At 45.7% G+C, this 16,042-nt stretch overlaps 1 protein-coding gene across 3 annotated transcripts in view; it reads left to right on the plus strand.

The window, feature by feature from the left end:
• The first annotated feature begins 3,203 nt into the window (after positions 1 to 3,203).
• The window catches only part of SLC12A3 (solute carrier family 12 member 3), a 52,002-nt gene continuing 39,163 nt past the window's right edge, over positions 3,204 to 16,042 (plus strand). For 2 of the 3 annotated variants that reach the window (XM_069107776.1, XM_069107778.1), the window contains exons 1-8: positions 3,204 to 3,543; positions 4,817 to 4,963; positions 10,181 to 10,256; positions 10,857 to 10,952; positions 12,621 to 12,760; positions 13,220 to 13,330; positions 14,445 to 14,556; positions 15,062 to 15,192. In XM_069107776.1, coding sequence (XP_068963877.1) covers positions 3,253 to 3,543; positions 4,817 to 4,963; positions 10,181 to 10,256; positions 10,857 to 10,952; positions 12,621 to 12,760; positions 13,220 to 13,330; positions 14,445 to 14,556; positions 15,062 to 15,192 — 1,104 coding nt within the window. In that variant the 5' untranslated portion in view covers positions 3,204 to 3,252. The remainder of the gene's footprint in view (positions 3,544 to 4,816; positions 4,964 to 10,180; positions 10,257 to 10,856; positions 10,953 to 12,620; positions 12,761 to 13,219; positions 13,331 to 14,444; positions 14,557 to 15,061; positions 15,193 to 16,042) is intronic. The other variant, XM_069107777.1, reaches the window with a different exon arrangement.

Raw genomic sequence — 16,042 nt, forward strand, 5'->3', positions numbered from 1 at the left:
TCTAGTTCTAAAATTAACGATCCTGTGATCCAATAAGATAGCACTTTTCTGAAAGCCTCCTTCTGACTCCCTTCAATATCCTAGGAAAGAGGAGAGAGTACTGTTCTATGTTAGCTGGTGTCCCATGCTCGCTCAACAACTTTGTCCTACATTAACTTTCTTGTACATCGTATGTGTATATACATGTGAGTATTTATACATATATATGGGACACACACAGAGCATGTGCCTCTGTAAACCTACCTGAAAACTGCCAATTGAAAGAGCTGCTGTTTTTGCAGATTTCATTATATGAGGGTCACGGTTATAGTGAAAAGAGCACTTGATTTGAAGTCAGTGGACTTGAGTTCAAATCTCAGCTCTGCCACTTATTACCTAGACAAACCTCGAACAAGTCACTTCATCCCAGTGCTTAGCACAGTGCCTGGCACATAGTAGGGACTTAATAAATATTTAGACATCTAGGTGGCACAATGGGCAGAGTGCTAGGTCTAGAGTCAGGAAGACTCATCTTCCTCAGTTTGAATCTGGCCTCAAACACTTATTAGCTGTGTGACCCTGGGCAAGTCACTTAACCCTGTTTGCCTCAGTTTCCTCATCTATAAAATGAACTGGAAAAGGAAATTACAAACCACTCCAGTATCTTTGCCGAGAAAACCCCAAATCAGGTCATGAAGAACTGGACAGCACTAAAATGACTCAATGGGGGGGGGGGGTGGCCAGGGAGCACAGTGAGTGAGAGCACCAGCCCCAGAGTCAGGATGACCTGGGATCAAATCCAGGCTCTGATACTTAGTACCCACCCAGAAACACCTGGCCATGCAACCTTGAGCAAGTTACTTAACCCCAATTGCTTTAAAAATAAATAAACAAATAAATAAAATAAAATGACTCAATGACAGTAGTAAATGTTTGTGGATTGATTCATCCTCTTCACCTTAAAAATGGAAGTGCCTACTACCTCAGTGGTCCCTTTAAACTTGATAATCTGTGATCCTATCCCCTTCATCACCAAGAGATGGGGTAGGCTGGAAATAGGGGGAAAGGGTTATCCTACCTAGAGTCTTTTATGAGAAAGTAGGGTTTGGGCACATGGCAAAACTGTGGATGATGACAGCACAGGCTAACAACCCTTTTCAATGATGGGAGTCTATGAAAGGACAGTGAACTTGACCCAAGGTCCATCTCTAATATTGAGTTATTTTTCAGGGCCCTCAGGTTTACAATCAAAGTTCATATTTCTCTCCCATGTTAAGGTTTACAAAGTGCTATTCTCACAATGACCCTATAATATGGGGAGCACATGTGCTATCATTTAGCTAAGGAAACAGGCTTTGAAAATGACTTTTCCAGAATTACAGGTAGCTAATACTGTGTTTCCCCGATAATAAGACACTGTCTTATTAATTTTTTTGGACAGAAAAACACCAGAGGGCTTATTTTCAGGGGAGGGCTTATGTTGTCCTGCCTCAGCTCTCCTCTGTGGCACTGCTCTCAATGGCACCAGCAAGCAAATCACTGGGGAAGAACAGGATGACGCGCTCACTGCTGCAGCTCTGATTGGATGCAGCTCGGAGCGCGGTGTGCGTTTCACAGGGCGGGGGGGAGGACAGTGCATACAGAGGGTACCATAATGTAGCGTGTAGCACAGGGGATCACCTTCACTACAGTAGCAATCTCAATAGGGCTTATTTTGGGGGGAGGGCTTATTTTAGAGGAATCTTACACAGTAAGGGGAGGGCTTATTTTCGGGATAGGTCTTATTATCGGGGAAACACGGGTAAGTGTTTGCGCTGGAAGTTCATCCCAGGTCTCCCATGATTCCAACTCTAGTAGACTCTTTCCACTACCTGTAGCCTCATCCTCCCTGCCTCTCTATCTCTCTAACTATCTCTTCTCTTTACCCATAGGGAGGGTATGTGATATAGGGAAGAGAACATTCACCGAACTTAGAGTCAGGAACACCTGGGTTGCAATCCCATTCTCTGACCTTACTAGCTGTGTGACCTTGGGCAAGTCACAAACTCTCTGGGCTTCAAATTCTTCATTTATAAAATGAGGTGGTTGGACTCAATGATCTCCAAGGCCCCTATCAGCCCTAAAGCTGTTTTCCTTGAAGCTGACACCAACCTTCTGGGTTACCCCAGGCCCAGCTGTGCTGTGTTCAGTTTCCCATTGGGGAATCAAAAATTCTCTGATGGTTCCCAATTTTCTGTGTGTGTGTGTGTGTGTGTGTGTGTGTGTGTGTGTGTGTGTATGTATGTATGATGGATCCCTTTGGCAGTCTGATGAAGCCTATGTCTTTAAATACTGAATACTTTAAATACTAAAAACAATGCATATGATTACAAAGAAATCAATCATATTGGAATAGAGTTATCAAAATTCTTTTTTAAAGTTCATGGACTCACAGTCAAGAACCCCTGGAATAAAGTCACTCAGGAAGGGAACCTAGAGCCAGGGCAGGAAAGGCAACTAGAGGAAGGAGGTAGTAGGGCTGAAGACACAGTCAAGAAAAAGAGAAGAAAGGAAAGGAAGGGTTTGCTGAAGCTGCAAAGAGTTAAAAGAAAGTGAACAAACAGACTTTTCTCCAAATCTGAAGCACTGCCCCTCCCCACAAAGCTGAAACACCCTCCCCTGAGTTGGGCTGGATGACAGACTCCAGGATGATATCAAAAGCAGCTACCCCTGAGGGTAGCATCTATTGCCCGGAGAGTCTTTCTATTTCTTGGAGAGTCTTTCTATACCCCAATCCTACTTTGGCTCTCCCACCTGGGGAATGGCAGGGGGAGCTGCAAGTTTGGACAGCTGATGTGCTACTCTGCCCAGAGAGGTTATCAGAAAGCTATTCTCTTCTTGCCTGTGGACTGTAACCTCATGCTTTAAAAGCCCCTGACCCCAAAGATATGCCCAGAGTCCCAAGTGGCGGCCAAGCCCAAGAGTAGGGCCCTAAGGGACAAACTGAGATCTTTCCTCCAGGATCCAATGGGGAGGCTGGTGTGGGGAGGAGGGAGGTAGAATGCGCTATAATTCTGTCCTCAGGCCACAGTTCCAACCTCTCTTATCTCCAAGCCAATCAGGTGGAAAGGGGCACATTATTTTTTCTCTCCTCCTCCCACCCTTGGGGGACCATTCACCAGCTCTGGGTGGTTTGAGCTGGCTGGTCCACTCTGGTTCCTCAGCATATAAAGCTGCCCCCAACATCTTCAGCCTCCCCACTCCTCCTTTCCTCCAAGTCTTGGGAGAGTCTCAATGGCTGAACTGCAGGCTTCTGAGATCCCTGGGGATCCTGCCCTGTGCAGTGGCCGGTTCACCATCAGCACCCTATTAGGGAGTGAGGATGGGGGGCGACCCCACTATGGGCAGCCTGACCCACCCCCTGCTGCCTACGACACCACTCACAGCAGTACCTTCTACATGAGGACCTTTGGCTACAACACCATCGATGTCGTGCCTGCCTATGAACACTATACCAATAGTGCCATGCCTGGTGAAGTCAAGAAGGTGAGGCCCACACTGGCTGACCTCCACTCATTCCTTAAGGTAAGAGCGAAGCCTTTGCTGCCCTTCACCCACCTCACCCCCACTCCTTCAGGAACAAGATCAAGGTGGGGTGGGAAGGGCCTTTTTCTTCTCTCTGGGTTTGTAGGAGCTGAGCTGCCTAAGAAGAGGCAGAGGCTGAAAGCCAAGGTCCTCATCTCTGTCTCCATCTCAGGTGTAACTTAGCTTGCTTCCCTCTCTCCATCTATAAAATTGAACTGGGTCGAGATAGTCTCCAGACCTTTCTTCTAACCTTCTGCGTCAGTGGTTCTTGACTTGTTTCCACTCCACAGACTACTATGGTTTAAAAAAAAAAATCCTCTTCCTTCAGACCACTTGGCAGTGTAAAGACAGACCAAAAAGCTTATCCTACACAGAAAGGGGAGAATGGTGCTGCTTTAGTTAAGCTGGCAATAAGAGGTGTCCGCAGAGAATCACTATTTCAGGTGCCAAGGCAACACAGACCTGGGGGCAATGTGATCGAATAGAGGGCCAAGAGACAAGAGTTCAGTCCCAGCTCCACAAGTTATTAGCTGTGTGACCTTAGGCTCCATAACCCTAGCCTTAATTTCCCCATCTGTAAAATGGGGATGACACTATCTACCTCACAGGATTGTTGTGAAGACAAATAAGACAATATATATGGAACATGAGTCACTGAACATGAGACACTGTCATGATACAGACACCAAAAGGGTCCAGCCCTTGGGGCAGCTAGGTGGCACAGTGAATAGAGCACCAGCCCTGGAGTTAGGAGGACCTGAGTTCAAATCCAACCTCAGACACTTCACACTTACTAGCCATGTGACCTCAGGCAAGTCACTTAACCCCAACTTCCCTCCAAAAAGCAAAAACAAAAACAAAAGGGTCCAGCCCTTAGACCTCATCCCAAGAATTATACTCAACCCTAGCCCTTAGCTCCCTGTACCTGGTACTCAGCCCCAGCTCTGGAATCGAAGACATTCTGAACAGTTTTCAGAATAGCATGTGAAGATGCCTAATTCATCTGTCTCTTTTTAAAGCTCTCTGCCTCATGTCAACCCTAAGGCTGTGGCCACATCAGCCACACCTTCAGCACACTCTTTTAATCCTTTTCTTCCCTGTGTTCCTACCAGGGCTCTTTCCTGGACCTACTTTCCCTCCCAGCCTAACTATCCTGAGGAGGATGGGGATTCCCGAAAACACGCTCTCCACTCCTTTTCTCCTCTTCCTCCTCCTCTTCACCCCCTATCCTTCCTGGAAGTGGACCTTGAACCACTGATCCCTGGCATTCCAGCAGGAAGGCAGCCACCTCCATTCCCTGGCCTTCGAGAGACGATCTAGCCACGAGCTGTCTGATGGGCTGGTGGAAGATGCCAGCAGTGCAGCCGGGGAGAAGCCACCAGGGGAGCCTGTGCGATTTGGATGGGTCAAAGGGGTGATGGTAAGTAGACAAATTCACCAGAGGCTCTGAATTCTGAGATTCTATGAAATGTGAAGGACTCTTCAGGTTATACTGATTATAAGTATGTGTCCTGCTACACTTTAAGGACACAATATCCTCCCCACCTAAGAAAGGCAGTGGGATTCAGTGGCCAGAACCCTGAACTAGGAGTCAAGAGACCCACTATCTAGTCTCATTGCAATTAAATTCAACTAATATCGATTACGTCTGTACTGTGTACGAGGTATTGTTCTTGGTACCAGGGATATATATCAGGGGTTCTTGGGCTCTGTGATAACTCTATCAATATAGTTGTTGCCTTTTTAATCTTCTGTATTTTATGTATGCATTTAAGAAAGGGTCCATAGGCTTCACCAGACTGCCAAAGGGCTCCATGACAATAAAAAAGGGTGAGGCTCTGGGACATACCAAAACAACAGCAACAACACAAATACAAAACAAGAACTTGAATTCTCTGGGAGGAAATATAATCCCTGCTCCAGACTCTCTGTGAGACCTAGAGCCAGTCACTTTCCTTTCCAGCCCCACAGAGGGAGAGGTTGGACTGGATCACCTTTAAGTGTCCTTCCAGCTCTGGTATTCTGTTCTGCGATTCTTGGACAATGGGTAGGGCCGTGGATTAAGACTCTCCTCTGATGCTTCCCTGGGCCAGGGAGGTGGCCTTGAGTCCTCAAAAACCCCAGGCTAGTAGAACACTTGTCATTCAGTCATTTTTCAGTCATGAATGACTCTTCATGACTCCATTTGGGGTTTTCTTATCAAAGATGCAAGTGTGGTTTGCCATTTCCTTCTCCAGTTTATTTTACAGATGAGGAAACTGAGACAAACAGGGTTAAGTGACTTGCCCAGGGTCACACAGCTAGTGTCTAAGGCTATATTTGAACTCAGGTCTTCCCGACTCCTGGCCCAGCACTCTATCCCTTGCACCCCCCCCCCCCCCCCCCTGCCAAGTCTGGCAATTCCCAGTCCTAGCTAAGCCTAGGGAGGCTCATCACCACAAAGTTGGCCACCAGGAGATGATGTGGGGGGGAAGGGGAGGTTTGGCCACCAGAGTTCATAGAGGTTACTCACTGAGGCACAGAGGGGGGCATGCCAGAGGAGGAAGTGACCACATTGATACTTTTCAAATATTGAAGGAAAAATCACAGGATCACAGGTTAGGGTGGGAAGGGATGTCAGAGGACCTCCTGGCCCAGCTCATGCCCAGAAAGAGTCCTCAGTAGAATGTACTCCAAAGCCTCAGCCATCCAGCCTCTGCCTGAAGACCTTCCAGAGCACAAAGGTTGGATTAGATGAGCTCTGAGAGCCTTTTGCTCTGACATTCATCATTCTATATTCTAATATCCCTAAGTCTCATAGTACAGAGAGAGACATCCTAACTCTGCAGTCTGTGAGCTCAGAGCAAATCACTTCCCTCCTGAGTCTCAGTTTCCTTGTCTCTAAGTGGGGTGATCTACTTCCCATGTACACTACAGATCCCTTGTGTTTCTCTAGTTGCTTGCACATTTTCTCCCCCATTAAAGAATGATCTCTTTGAAGGCAGGGAATCTTTTTGCCTTTGTACCCTCAATGCTTAGCATCTACCTAGCACAATTAAATGCTTGTTAAGTGACTAACGGAATGAGAGCTGGATTTAGTGCCAAAAGGCCCAGGTTCCAATTCTGACTTTGCAGCTTTTTATCCACATGTTCCACCTTGGGCAAGTCACTTCTTCTTTAGACTTGTTTCTTTACCTCTAAGATTAATGAAATGAGCCAGATCATCTCTCCTTTAACACTAAATCTTCGATTTTAGAATAACATGATTCTGAAAGAGTGTGTAGGGCTATAGAGAAGTAATTATCATCACTTCACCTTCACTGAAAAGCTTTCATTCAGCACCTAATCACATGCCAGGGGCTCAGCTATGAAAAACCTAGAGATGTTTGCCTTAGGACAAAGCCTGAACTAAGTAAGAACTCAGAGTCTCATACCAATTCAAATCAGCAAGCATTTATTAAGCACCAGCTATGAGCAAGGAAGCATGCTTGATGCTGGGGATATACATCAGAGGAACTTTTCCAGCTCTCCAGGCTGGGACATTAAACACTTAAGAAAGATATCTCATCCCGGACTCAGACACTTAGCATCCACTCAGAAACACCTGGCCCTGTAACCTTGAGCAAGCTACTTAACCCCAATTGCTTAGGGGCGGCCAGGTGGCTCAGCGAGTAAGGGCACCGGCTCCAGTGTTGGGATGACCTGGATCAAATCCGGGCTCAGATACTCAGCACCACACCCAGAAATAATAACTGGCCGTGTAACCTTGAGCAAGTTACTTAACCCCAATTGCTTAAGTTAAAAAAAAAAAAAAGAAAGATATCTCAGTGCCATTGTTAGCAACTCACACATATCAAGAACGATAACAAATGAACGACATACAGACATAAAATTAAATCATAATAATAGATTACTTGTATAGAAATTATTACAAATATACATTAATCAATTAATTAGGTGACTATTAAATCAATGATCTTTAAACATGTTTTTAATATTAATATCACATAATATATGTTTATACTCTTACATTGCTATATTTACATCTCCCCATAAAACAATAAAAGGTACTACATACAAATAAATTAAAAACAATAGTTTATAATATAATGTAAATGATAAAACATAAACAAAAATTTTATTTTCATTAAGCTCCCCTACCTACCCTCTTATTGAAACTATATCACTTTCTCTCAAACCCCCAAACCAAACTTGTCCTCCCCTTTGCCATTTCTAGGGATCCCAGCGAGACTCAACCACCTGAAAGAATTTTTCATACCTATCCTGTAAAGTTCTTCCTCCACCCAAGGTTTTATAAAATGGCTAAATCTCCCCTAATGGGTTCTTTTAATCTAAGTGGGAGCCAGTGTGGGAAATTCAGAGACCGTAGTTATTTCTGAGACCACCAGATGGCAGCCTTGTTTCACAGACTCATGGCATCCTGTCAACACAGTCAACAGGTCATTTAACAAGCCATTTATTAAGTGCCTGCTTTACTCAAACTGGTGATACCAAAATAAATAAATAAATAAATAAAGGAGGACACTAAAACTGGAGATGTAAAGAAAGGCAAAAACATTCCCCATGCCCTTAAAAAGCTCATTTGTCTAATGGGGGAGACAAAATGCAAAAAAAAAAACCCCAAACAAACAAAATTATACAACCAAGCCTATCGAGTGTAAAGGGAAAGCAAGTGTAGACGAAAGTACTGTCAGTGGGGGAGGACCAGGAAAGGCTCCTTGGAGAAGGTGGGATTGGAGCTGAGTCTTGAAGGAAACTCAGGAAGCCAAGAGACAGAGGGGATGAGGGAGAGCCTTTGAGGCTTCAGGGGTAGCAGCACAGAAAAGAACCCTAGAACATAGAATGTAAGAGTTGGAAGGGGAACCTCAGAGATCGTTGAATCCATTTTATGGAGGAGCAAACTAAGGCCTTGAGATGCAATGGGATATGCCAGCCAAAAATGCTAATACCACCTCAGGCCGCGTTAAAGACAGACATATTGCTTCCAGGAATAAGGAGATCATAGGATCATGGTTGTAGAGTCAGAAGGGATGTCAGAATTCATCTGGTTCTACCTTGTTTTATAAATAAGTGACCCAAAGGCAAAGGAAGTAAGTAAAGTGATTTGCATAGTCCCCCAAGGAGTAAATGTTAGAAACTGGGTTTGAATCCAGGTCCTCTGACTTCAGGGCCTCTTGTAGAATAGTCCCTCTGTTCTCTGCCTTGATCAGATCCCATCTGGGGTATTGTGTTCAGTTGTGGGCTGATCAGGGTTTAGGAAGGACATTGATAGATTGGGCTGTATCCAGTGGAGCACAATCAGGATGGGGAGGGGCCTTGAGTCAGTGACACGAGAGGATTGGTTGCAGGAATTAAGAATGTGTAGGTGAGATGACTCACAGGGAACCTGAGAGTTGTCTTCTAGTAACTGAAGAACTGTCCTGTAGGAGAGGGATTTGATTTATTCTGTTTGGTTCTAAAGAGCAGAACCAGGAGCAATGGTTGATGCCAAGAAAAATGTCCTAACAGAGCACTGCAGAGTGGAAGAATCTGCCTTGGGAAGTTGCGGTTCCCCCTCATCTGGAATGCTATAATAGGGATTCCTCTTGGATTGGGATCAGATGAGATAATCACTACGGGTTCCTTCTAGTCCTCAAATTCTATGATTCTGTGATTTTGACCTAGATCACACAGTAAGTCAGGAGTGGAATAAGGACGTGAAGCCAAGTTTTCTTCCCACAACTACCACCCCAGAGAGGTGACCTTCCAAATACGGCTTCCCATTCACATAGAGCTAATCGGCGTCTGCTACAATGGAACGGAGGGCTGAAAAATCAGAAAGAAAATTTTTTTTAATTTTTTCAAAAAAAAAAGGACAATCCAAAAGTCACTTCTGTAAGACATTTTATGGGATTTGAGAGGGCAACAGATCTCCTATCCTAACTCTGGTGGGCTGAGTCCAGTGTCAATAGGAGTTTCTCCAAGATCCCATTTCCTGGACTCCACTTCCTCCAGTTCAGATCATCAAGATAGCTTTCTGGGTCACTGAAATAGACATTCTTTTAAAACTATATTTGATGTGATTACTTAGCCAAATGAATGACTAGGAAAGGGAGAGATCTTTGTGGCCTATAATTGGCAAGGATTTAATGGGTAGCTAGGCAGTGCAATGGACCAAATACTAGGCCTTGAATCAGAAAAGCCTGAGTTCAAATCCAGCCTAAGACACTTACTAGCTGTGGGACCCTGGGCAAGTCACTTAACCTCTGTTTGCCTTAGTTTCCTTAACTCTAAGATGAGAATAACAAATAATAGCATCTAAACCCTAGGTTGCCGTGAGCATCAGATTTCACTTAGAACTTTGCTTTGGCCTCTCCAATTCACTTATGTTATATCTTTCTTTGTGTCCCATCCCCTCACTAAACTCATATTTTCATGAGGTCAACAACTATCTTTGCTTAATATCGTGTCTCTTTCTGCACCTTCCATAATGCCCTGCATACAATAACACAGAGTAGGTCCTCAGGAAATGCCTGTCGAGGTGGATTGAGGTGAGGGCGCATTCCCACATGCCCCAGGCCCTGGGCACAGATGCCATGGCCCCTTGGGGTCTCCTTGCATCCTTTTGGTTCAGGGTGACTCTGCCTTCTCCTCTCAGGTCCGATGCATGCTCAACATATGGGGAGTGATCCTGTACCTACGCCTGCCCTGGATCACAGCCCAAGCTGGCATCGGTAAGCAAGCCTTCCCCAGGCTGGTGGAAGGATAGAGAATGGGGCTTCCGGGGGAGGGACAGAGCCCTTCGCTGGTCCCCATATTTTGGCCTTTCTTCTTGTGAATAAAAGGAAGGGCCATGGAACATCCAGGGTGCAGAAGGAAACAACCCCCAATAGGACTTAGTGAGGACCCCGGAAGACAGAGCTGGGCTGGGTGGTTGAGCATAGTCAGGAGTCTTTAAAGCACAGGGTGGTGACTTCAGAGAGGATGATCCTACCCCTTCCCCAAGTGGAAAGTGAAGGACTCTAGGGAAGGGAAGGGAAGCCCTGGGCTCTCATGTTAGAGATCAGCATAGGGAAGTACAAAAAGCCCCAAACTAAGAATTTAATCCTGCCTGCACCACCAACTTCCTTTGTAATTTTGGCAAATTACTTTATTTCTCTGTCCTCGTTTTCCCAATTTGTCAGATGGGGATGACAAGCTCTGTCTTGCCTAGTTCCTGGGGGTGATGATGACAATCAAATTAGGCAACGGGCCTCACAGAACTTTACAAGTATGAAGGATTAGGGGAGGGGCACTCAGACCTTCCCTTCCACACCCCAATGCTCTCTCCACAGTCTTGACATGGGTCATCATCCTCCTCTCAGTGACAGTGACCACCATCACTGGCCTCTCCATCTCCGCCATCTCCACCAACGGCAAAGTCAAGTCAGGTTTGCTGCCATTTCTTTTCTCCCTGCTCCGCCAGGTCCCCAGATATTGTTGGTTCACTGGAGAGACCATCTGTCTTCGAAATGTCTTATTGCTTTCTGGCACCCCCAAACTCCTCTCCATCATCAAGAGGGGAAGAATCCCCAGTACTAAGGGAGATTTCACGGGAATGCTAGAATTTCCCGAATTCACAAATTCTAATTCCTCCTGAGTTCTCAGTTATCCCCATTTTGTGTTATCTGTGCATACATAATGTGGAATGCCAGATGGATTTCATCATGCACTTGCACTTTATTCTCCTGCCACTAGGGAGTATGTTTGGCCAATGGAGACAATTTCAGTGTTAGGCTGAGCCAGAGAATTGTAGGAAGTTCTTTTTGCTGCTTCCAAATGCAAATAATGTCATTCATACCTAGAACTAATGGAAATTTTAGCACAGGACCAAGAATCTAGAACTAAGGTCTCTTGTTTTTTTTTTTCTTTTTGGAGGGGGAAAGGCAGGACAATTGGGGTTAAGTGACTTGCCCAAGGTTACATAGTTAGTAAATGCTAAGTGTCTGAGGTCACATTTGAACTCAGGTCCTCCTGACTCCAGGGCCAGTGCTCTATTCACAGCGCCACCTAGCTGTCCCTCATGTCTCTTGATTCTTAATCTCACGCTTTTTTTTCAATCAGTCAATAAGTAAAAATTCATTAAACACTTGCTATGTGCCAGGTGCAGTGCTACATTCTGGGAAAACAAAGAAAAAAACCCTATTTGTCCTTGCTCTCAAGGAGCTTACATTCCATCAGGTGAGACAGCCAATCAACCGACATGCATTTATTAAAGCACTTTCTGTGATAGGCACTGGGGATGTGAAATCCTTGCCCTCACGCAGCTTTCATTCCTTTGTGGGAGACAACATGAACCTAAATAAACATATACAATATAAACACAAGATAATTTTAGGGGGAATGTACATTTATGTATCACTTTTTTTCCCTTTTTTTTTGAGGGGGGAAGGCAGGGCAATTGGGGTTAAGTGACTTGCCCAAGGTCACACGGCTAGTAAATGTTAAGTGTCTGAAGTCAGATTTGAACTCAGGTTCTTCTGATATCAGGGCTGGTGCTCTATTCACTGTGCCACTTAGCCATACCTACGCATCACTTTAATGTACAAAACACTTTCCCCACAACTTACTTCTGTGGGAGACGAGGAAAATATTTTTATTCCTAATCCATTGGTGAGGAAGCTGAAGTCCAAACAGGTTAATTGACTTACCTATAGGCACAGAGCCAATAGGCATCAAATCCAGAGCGCTTTCTACTATGTTAGGTGGCCATCACCTACTAGCTCTTTTTAGTTATTTAGATTGTCTGAAAAACCCAAGTGAGGTGCAATAATGGGGACTCATCTGGGAGTCCGGTGTCCTGAGCCCGAGAGCTGACTCCATCACTAACTCTCTGTGTCACCTTAGTCAAGTCACTGCCCCTTTCTATGTTAGTTTCCCTGTCTATGAATCGAGAGGGATGGATTAAATCCTCTCTGAGGCACAGAGTAAAGGACTCTGAGCACTGTCTTGTCTTCTTAGCATTTTCTTTTTCTATGCCCTTATGTCCCTATTCCCACCACCCTAAAGCCCTCTAGCATCTCACCTGGAGTGGGGGTGGGGGGTTGGGTCTCTGTTAGGTGGCACCTACTTCCTCATCTCAAGGAGCCTTGGCCCAGAGCTGGGCGGCTCCATCGGCCTCATCTTTGCCTTTGCCAACGCTGTTGCTGTGGCCATGCACACTGTGGGCTTTGCTGAGACTGTGCGAGATCTGATCCAGGTAAGCTGTGGCTTCTGGGGACAGAAAGGGAGACTTTGGGAGGCTCTTCCGTATTTGGGCTACCCTGGGGTTCAGCTAATTCATTTTTATAATAGCTATTAAGATGACATAATTACTGGTAAATGAAAAGGAAAATTTCATCTAAAGAAAACTGATTGGAGACCCTAGTTTCATTACTTTGGGGAGTGTTGCCCTTAGGGCAAATTCACAAAGCAGCATGTTTTAGGGGAATGAGAGCTTGGACTAGATGATCTCTAAACTTCCTTGGAATTCTAAGATTCCTCAAGTCCCTTATTCTGCATCACTAAATACAGTAATTCTAACCCTAGATTTCTCTTGCCAAGTACAATTGTCTGTTTCTAAAGAGGGAGGGGTGCTAATGGACTGAGGAAAGGGCTGGCCGCAGGAGCCCAATGGAAGTATCTCCCTACCCTGTTGGTCCTGGTTGCCCCTCTGCAGGAGTACGGCTCTCCCATAGTGGACCCCACCAACGACATAAGAATCATCGGCGTGGTCACCGTCACAGTGCTGTTGGCCATTTCCTTGGCAGGGATGGAATGGGAGTCTAAGGTAAAGTAGTGTGGTGGGGAGAAGGGAGAAAGCACCTTCCTAGCACTAAGCAAACCATGCAGTTCAAGTGCCTTCTTGGCCTCGAAGGAAAGCCAGCTGGACTCCAAATAATGACTGACCAAGAGGAAGCTTAGAGGACTCCCAAGTAAAGGGGACTGGTGACTTTGCTGAGGAGGGGCCAACAAAGCTCTGTCAAGGATGTGCTCAGTGTGGCAGTGCCAGTGGCTCCCCTGGCAATAATGGCAGCTTCTCTCATGCATGGACTTCTGCTTAGCTCTACTGGAGCTTTTAAAAATGCCATGGTCCCTCTGTTGGGAGAAGTGAGTTCTGGGGATGGGGGTGGAGAACTCGGGGCAGTGGGAGAGCTCCATGGCTTCTGCTGCCCAGTCAGGGCCTTCCCCTAAGTGATCCCCATCCCTTCCACCAGCCCTTGTTCACTTTCTCCCTTTTTTCTTTTTTTACTTTTAATTTATTTGTTTACTTTTAGATTGCAACGTTCAGTTCCACAATCCCTTGAGATTCAAATTTTCTCCCCTCTCCTCTCCCCTCCCCACCATGGCAGCATGCAATCTGATATAGGTTCTACAAATACCTACACATCAACCATTAGTCAAGTTGTAAAGAAGAATTATGAACAATGAGAAAGAAGGAATGAAACAAAACTAAACACAAAAGAGAGAGAGAGCAAGTGGCTTGCTTCAATCACTTTCTCCCCTTTTCAAGGCTGATAGCTAGGTGTCTCCCTAGGAAGCTTTAAGTCCCTCCCCTGCCCCAACACACAATCAATAAGCATTTATAAAGCGCCTTCTGTGTGCCAAGCATTGTGCTAAGGACTGGGCATCCAGAGATAAAAATGAGCATTACTGTCCTCCGCATGTATACATCCTATCTGGAGAGATGGCATGTACATATAGAAATACATGTAACATTGCCAAAATTAAAAGGCTCCACCTGGTAAACTGGGAAAAGGTTTGGTTCAGATCAATGATTTAACTCCACTTAAGTTGCTAAGAGCAGGGCATTGTCTGAGTTGGAAGGGAAAAGATGGGGGGGGGGGTCCTACACTGGCCACCTCTACCACCAGGTTTTCAACCCAGGTGTTTGGCTCCTCTAGGCCCAGGTGCTGTTCTTCCTGGTCATCATGGTCTCCTTTGCCAACTACTTGGTGGGAACACTGATTCCTCCATCTGAGGAGAAGGCATCAAAAGGCTTCTTCAGCTACAGGGGTATGTCTGAGGGCAGTGGAGGAGCAGGTTGGGTCACAAAGTCTGTACTGAGCAAGGCGGGGCCAGTCGTGGGGAGGTGGGATGGTGTTGATGTTGGTTAGGTCCAGGGGACATTAAAGTCCCTAGATCTCTCCCTACACAGAATGGTGAAGCCATAGGGTGTTGGACCTGGAGGCAGGAAGACCTAGGTTCAGATCCTACTTCAACCACTTAATTGCTTGTGTGACCTTGGGCAAACTCCCTTCACCTTTCTGGAGCTCAGTGTCTTCATCTGTAAAATGAAGAGAGCGGATTTACTGACTTCCCATCAGCCCCATGATACCATGGCACTGTGCCCTGTGTTAGAAATCCACTCCTCTGGGCATCCTTTTGACAGCCACCCTAGTACAATGTCCCACCTCCAGGCTTGTGGAAAAGCCAACCCTCTTCTCTATGGCCCTGGGCACAGGAGAAAAGGAGCTGAGTCACAAAGGGAAAGGGGCTGAACTAGCATACATTTTTCCAGGGGACATTTTTGTCCAGAATTTAGTTCCAGACTGGAGGGGTGTGGATGGCAGCTTCTTTGGAATGTTCTCTATCTTCTTCCCATCAGCCACTGGTATCCTTGCAGGTGCCAACATCTCCGGTGACTTGAAGGTGAGTTGTGACCATAAAGCACAGACCCAGAACCCCCTTTCCATCTTCCTTCCTAGAAACAGTGACTGAGAAGCTCACTTACTGTATGTCAGTCCAGGGGTGGCCCTGTTAGCAATATAAGAGAAAAGTTATTGGCTCAATTAGAGTAAGACCTTAGCATAAAACCCTTCAGTTTTACACCTGAGAAAACAGAGGCCCAGGGAGCAGAAATGATTGGCTTGAACTCACATAGGTAGAAAGGAACAGAGCTGCTATGCAAAGGGCCATGGGAAATATGATCACAGATCTAGAATAGGCCAGGACCTCAGTGGTCATCCAGCCTAACAATTTCATTATAGAGATGAAGAAGAAACTGAAGTTAAATGACTTACTCAAGGTCACCCAGTCAATAAATGGCAAAGTCGAGACTTGAACTTGGATCCTCTGACTCCAGAGCCACCATTCTTTTCCCCTGTACCAGACTGACTCTGATTCTAACTCCAATGTTCTTCCTAGTATTCCATCCTGCCCCCCACCATTAGAGGAAAAGGCTTAGCTCCCTGCCCCCAGGGAGATGAGCTGGAGACATGGAAGTATGAGACCAGAGGGATGGAGCACTGAATGTGGGATAGGCCCGTGTGGCACCCCCAGAGGCAGCCTTCACTCTCTTTCTGATAGTGTTTGGGGAGCAATATTTTGATTCTGACAAATCTGAGCCCCAAGTCCCCAGGCCAGAAAGGTCCAAATGTTTGGGGTTGTAATATTGTCATTGGTATCAATCTAAATTCATGCCACAACCCCACCCCAACCATATGGCCTCGGACATTTACTTAGCCTTCCTTCAAGCACTTATTAAATGCCTACTATGTGC

Source organism: Petaurus breviceps, unplaced genomic scaffold (genome assembly GCF_028583685.1).
Source record: "Petaurus breviceps papuanus isolate PSGF00001 unplaced genomic scaffold, PetGlider_PUasm1.0 90281, whole genome shotgun sequence".
Taxonomy (NCBI): Eukaryota; Metazoa; Chordata; class Mammalia; order Diprotodontia; family Petauridae; genus Petaurus; species Petaurus breviceps.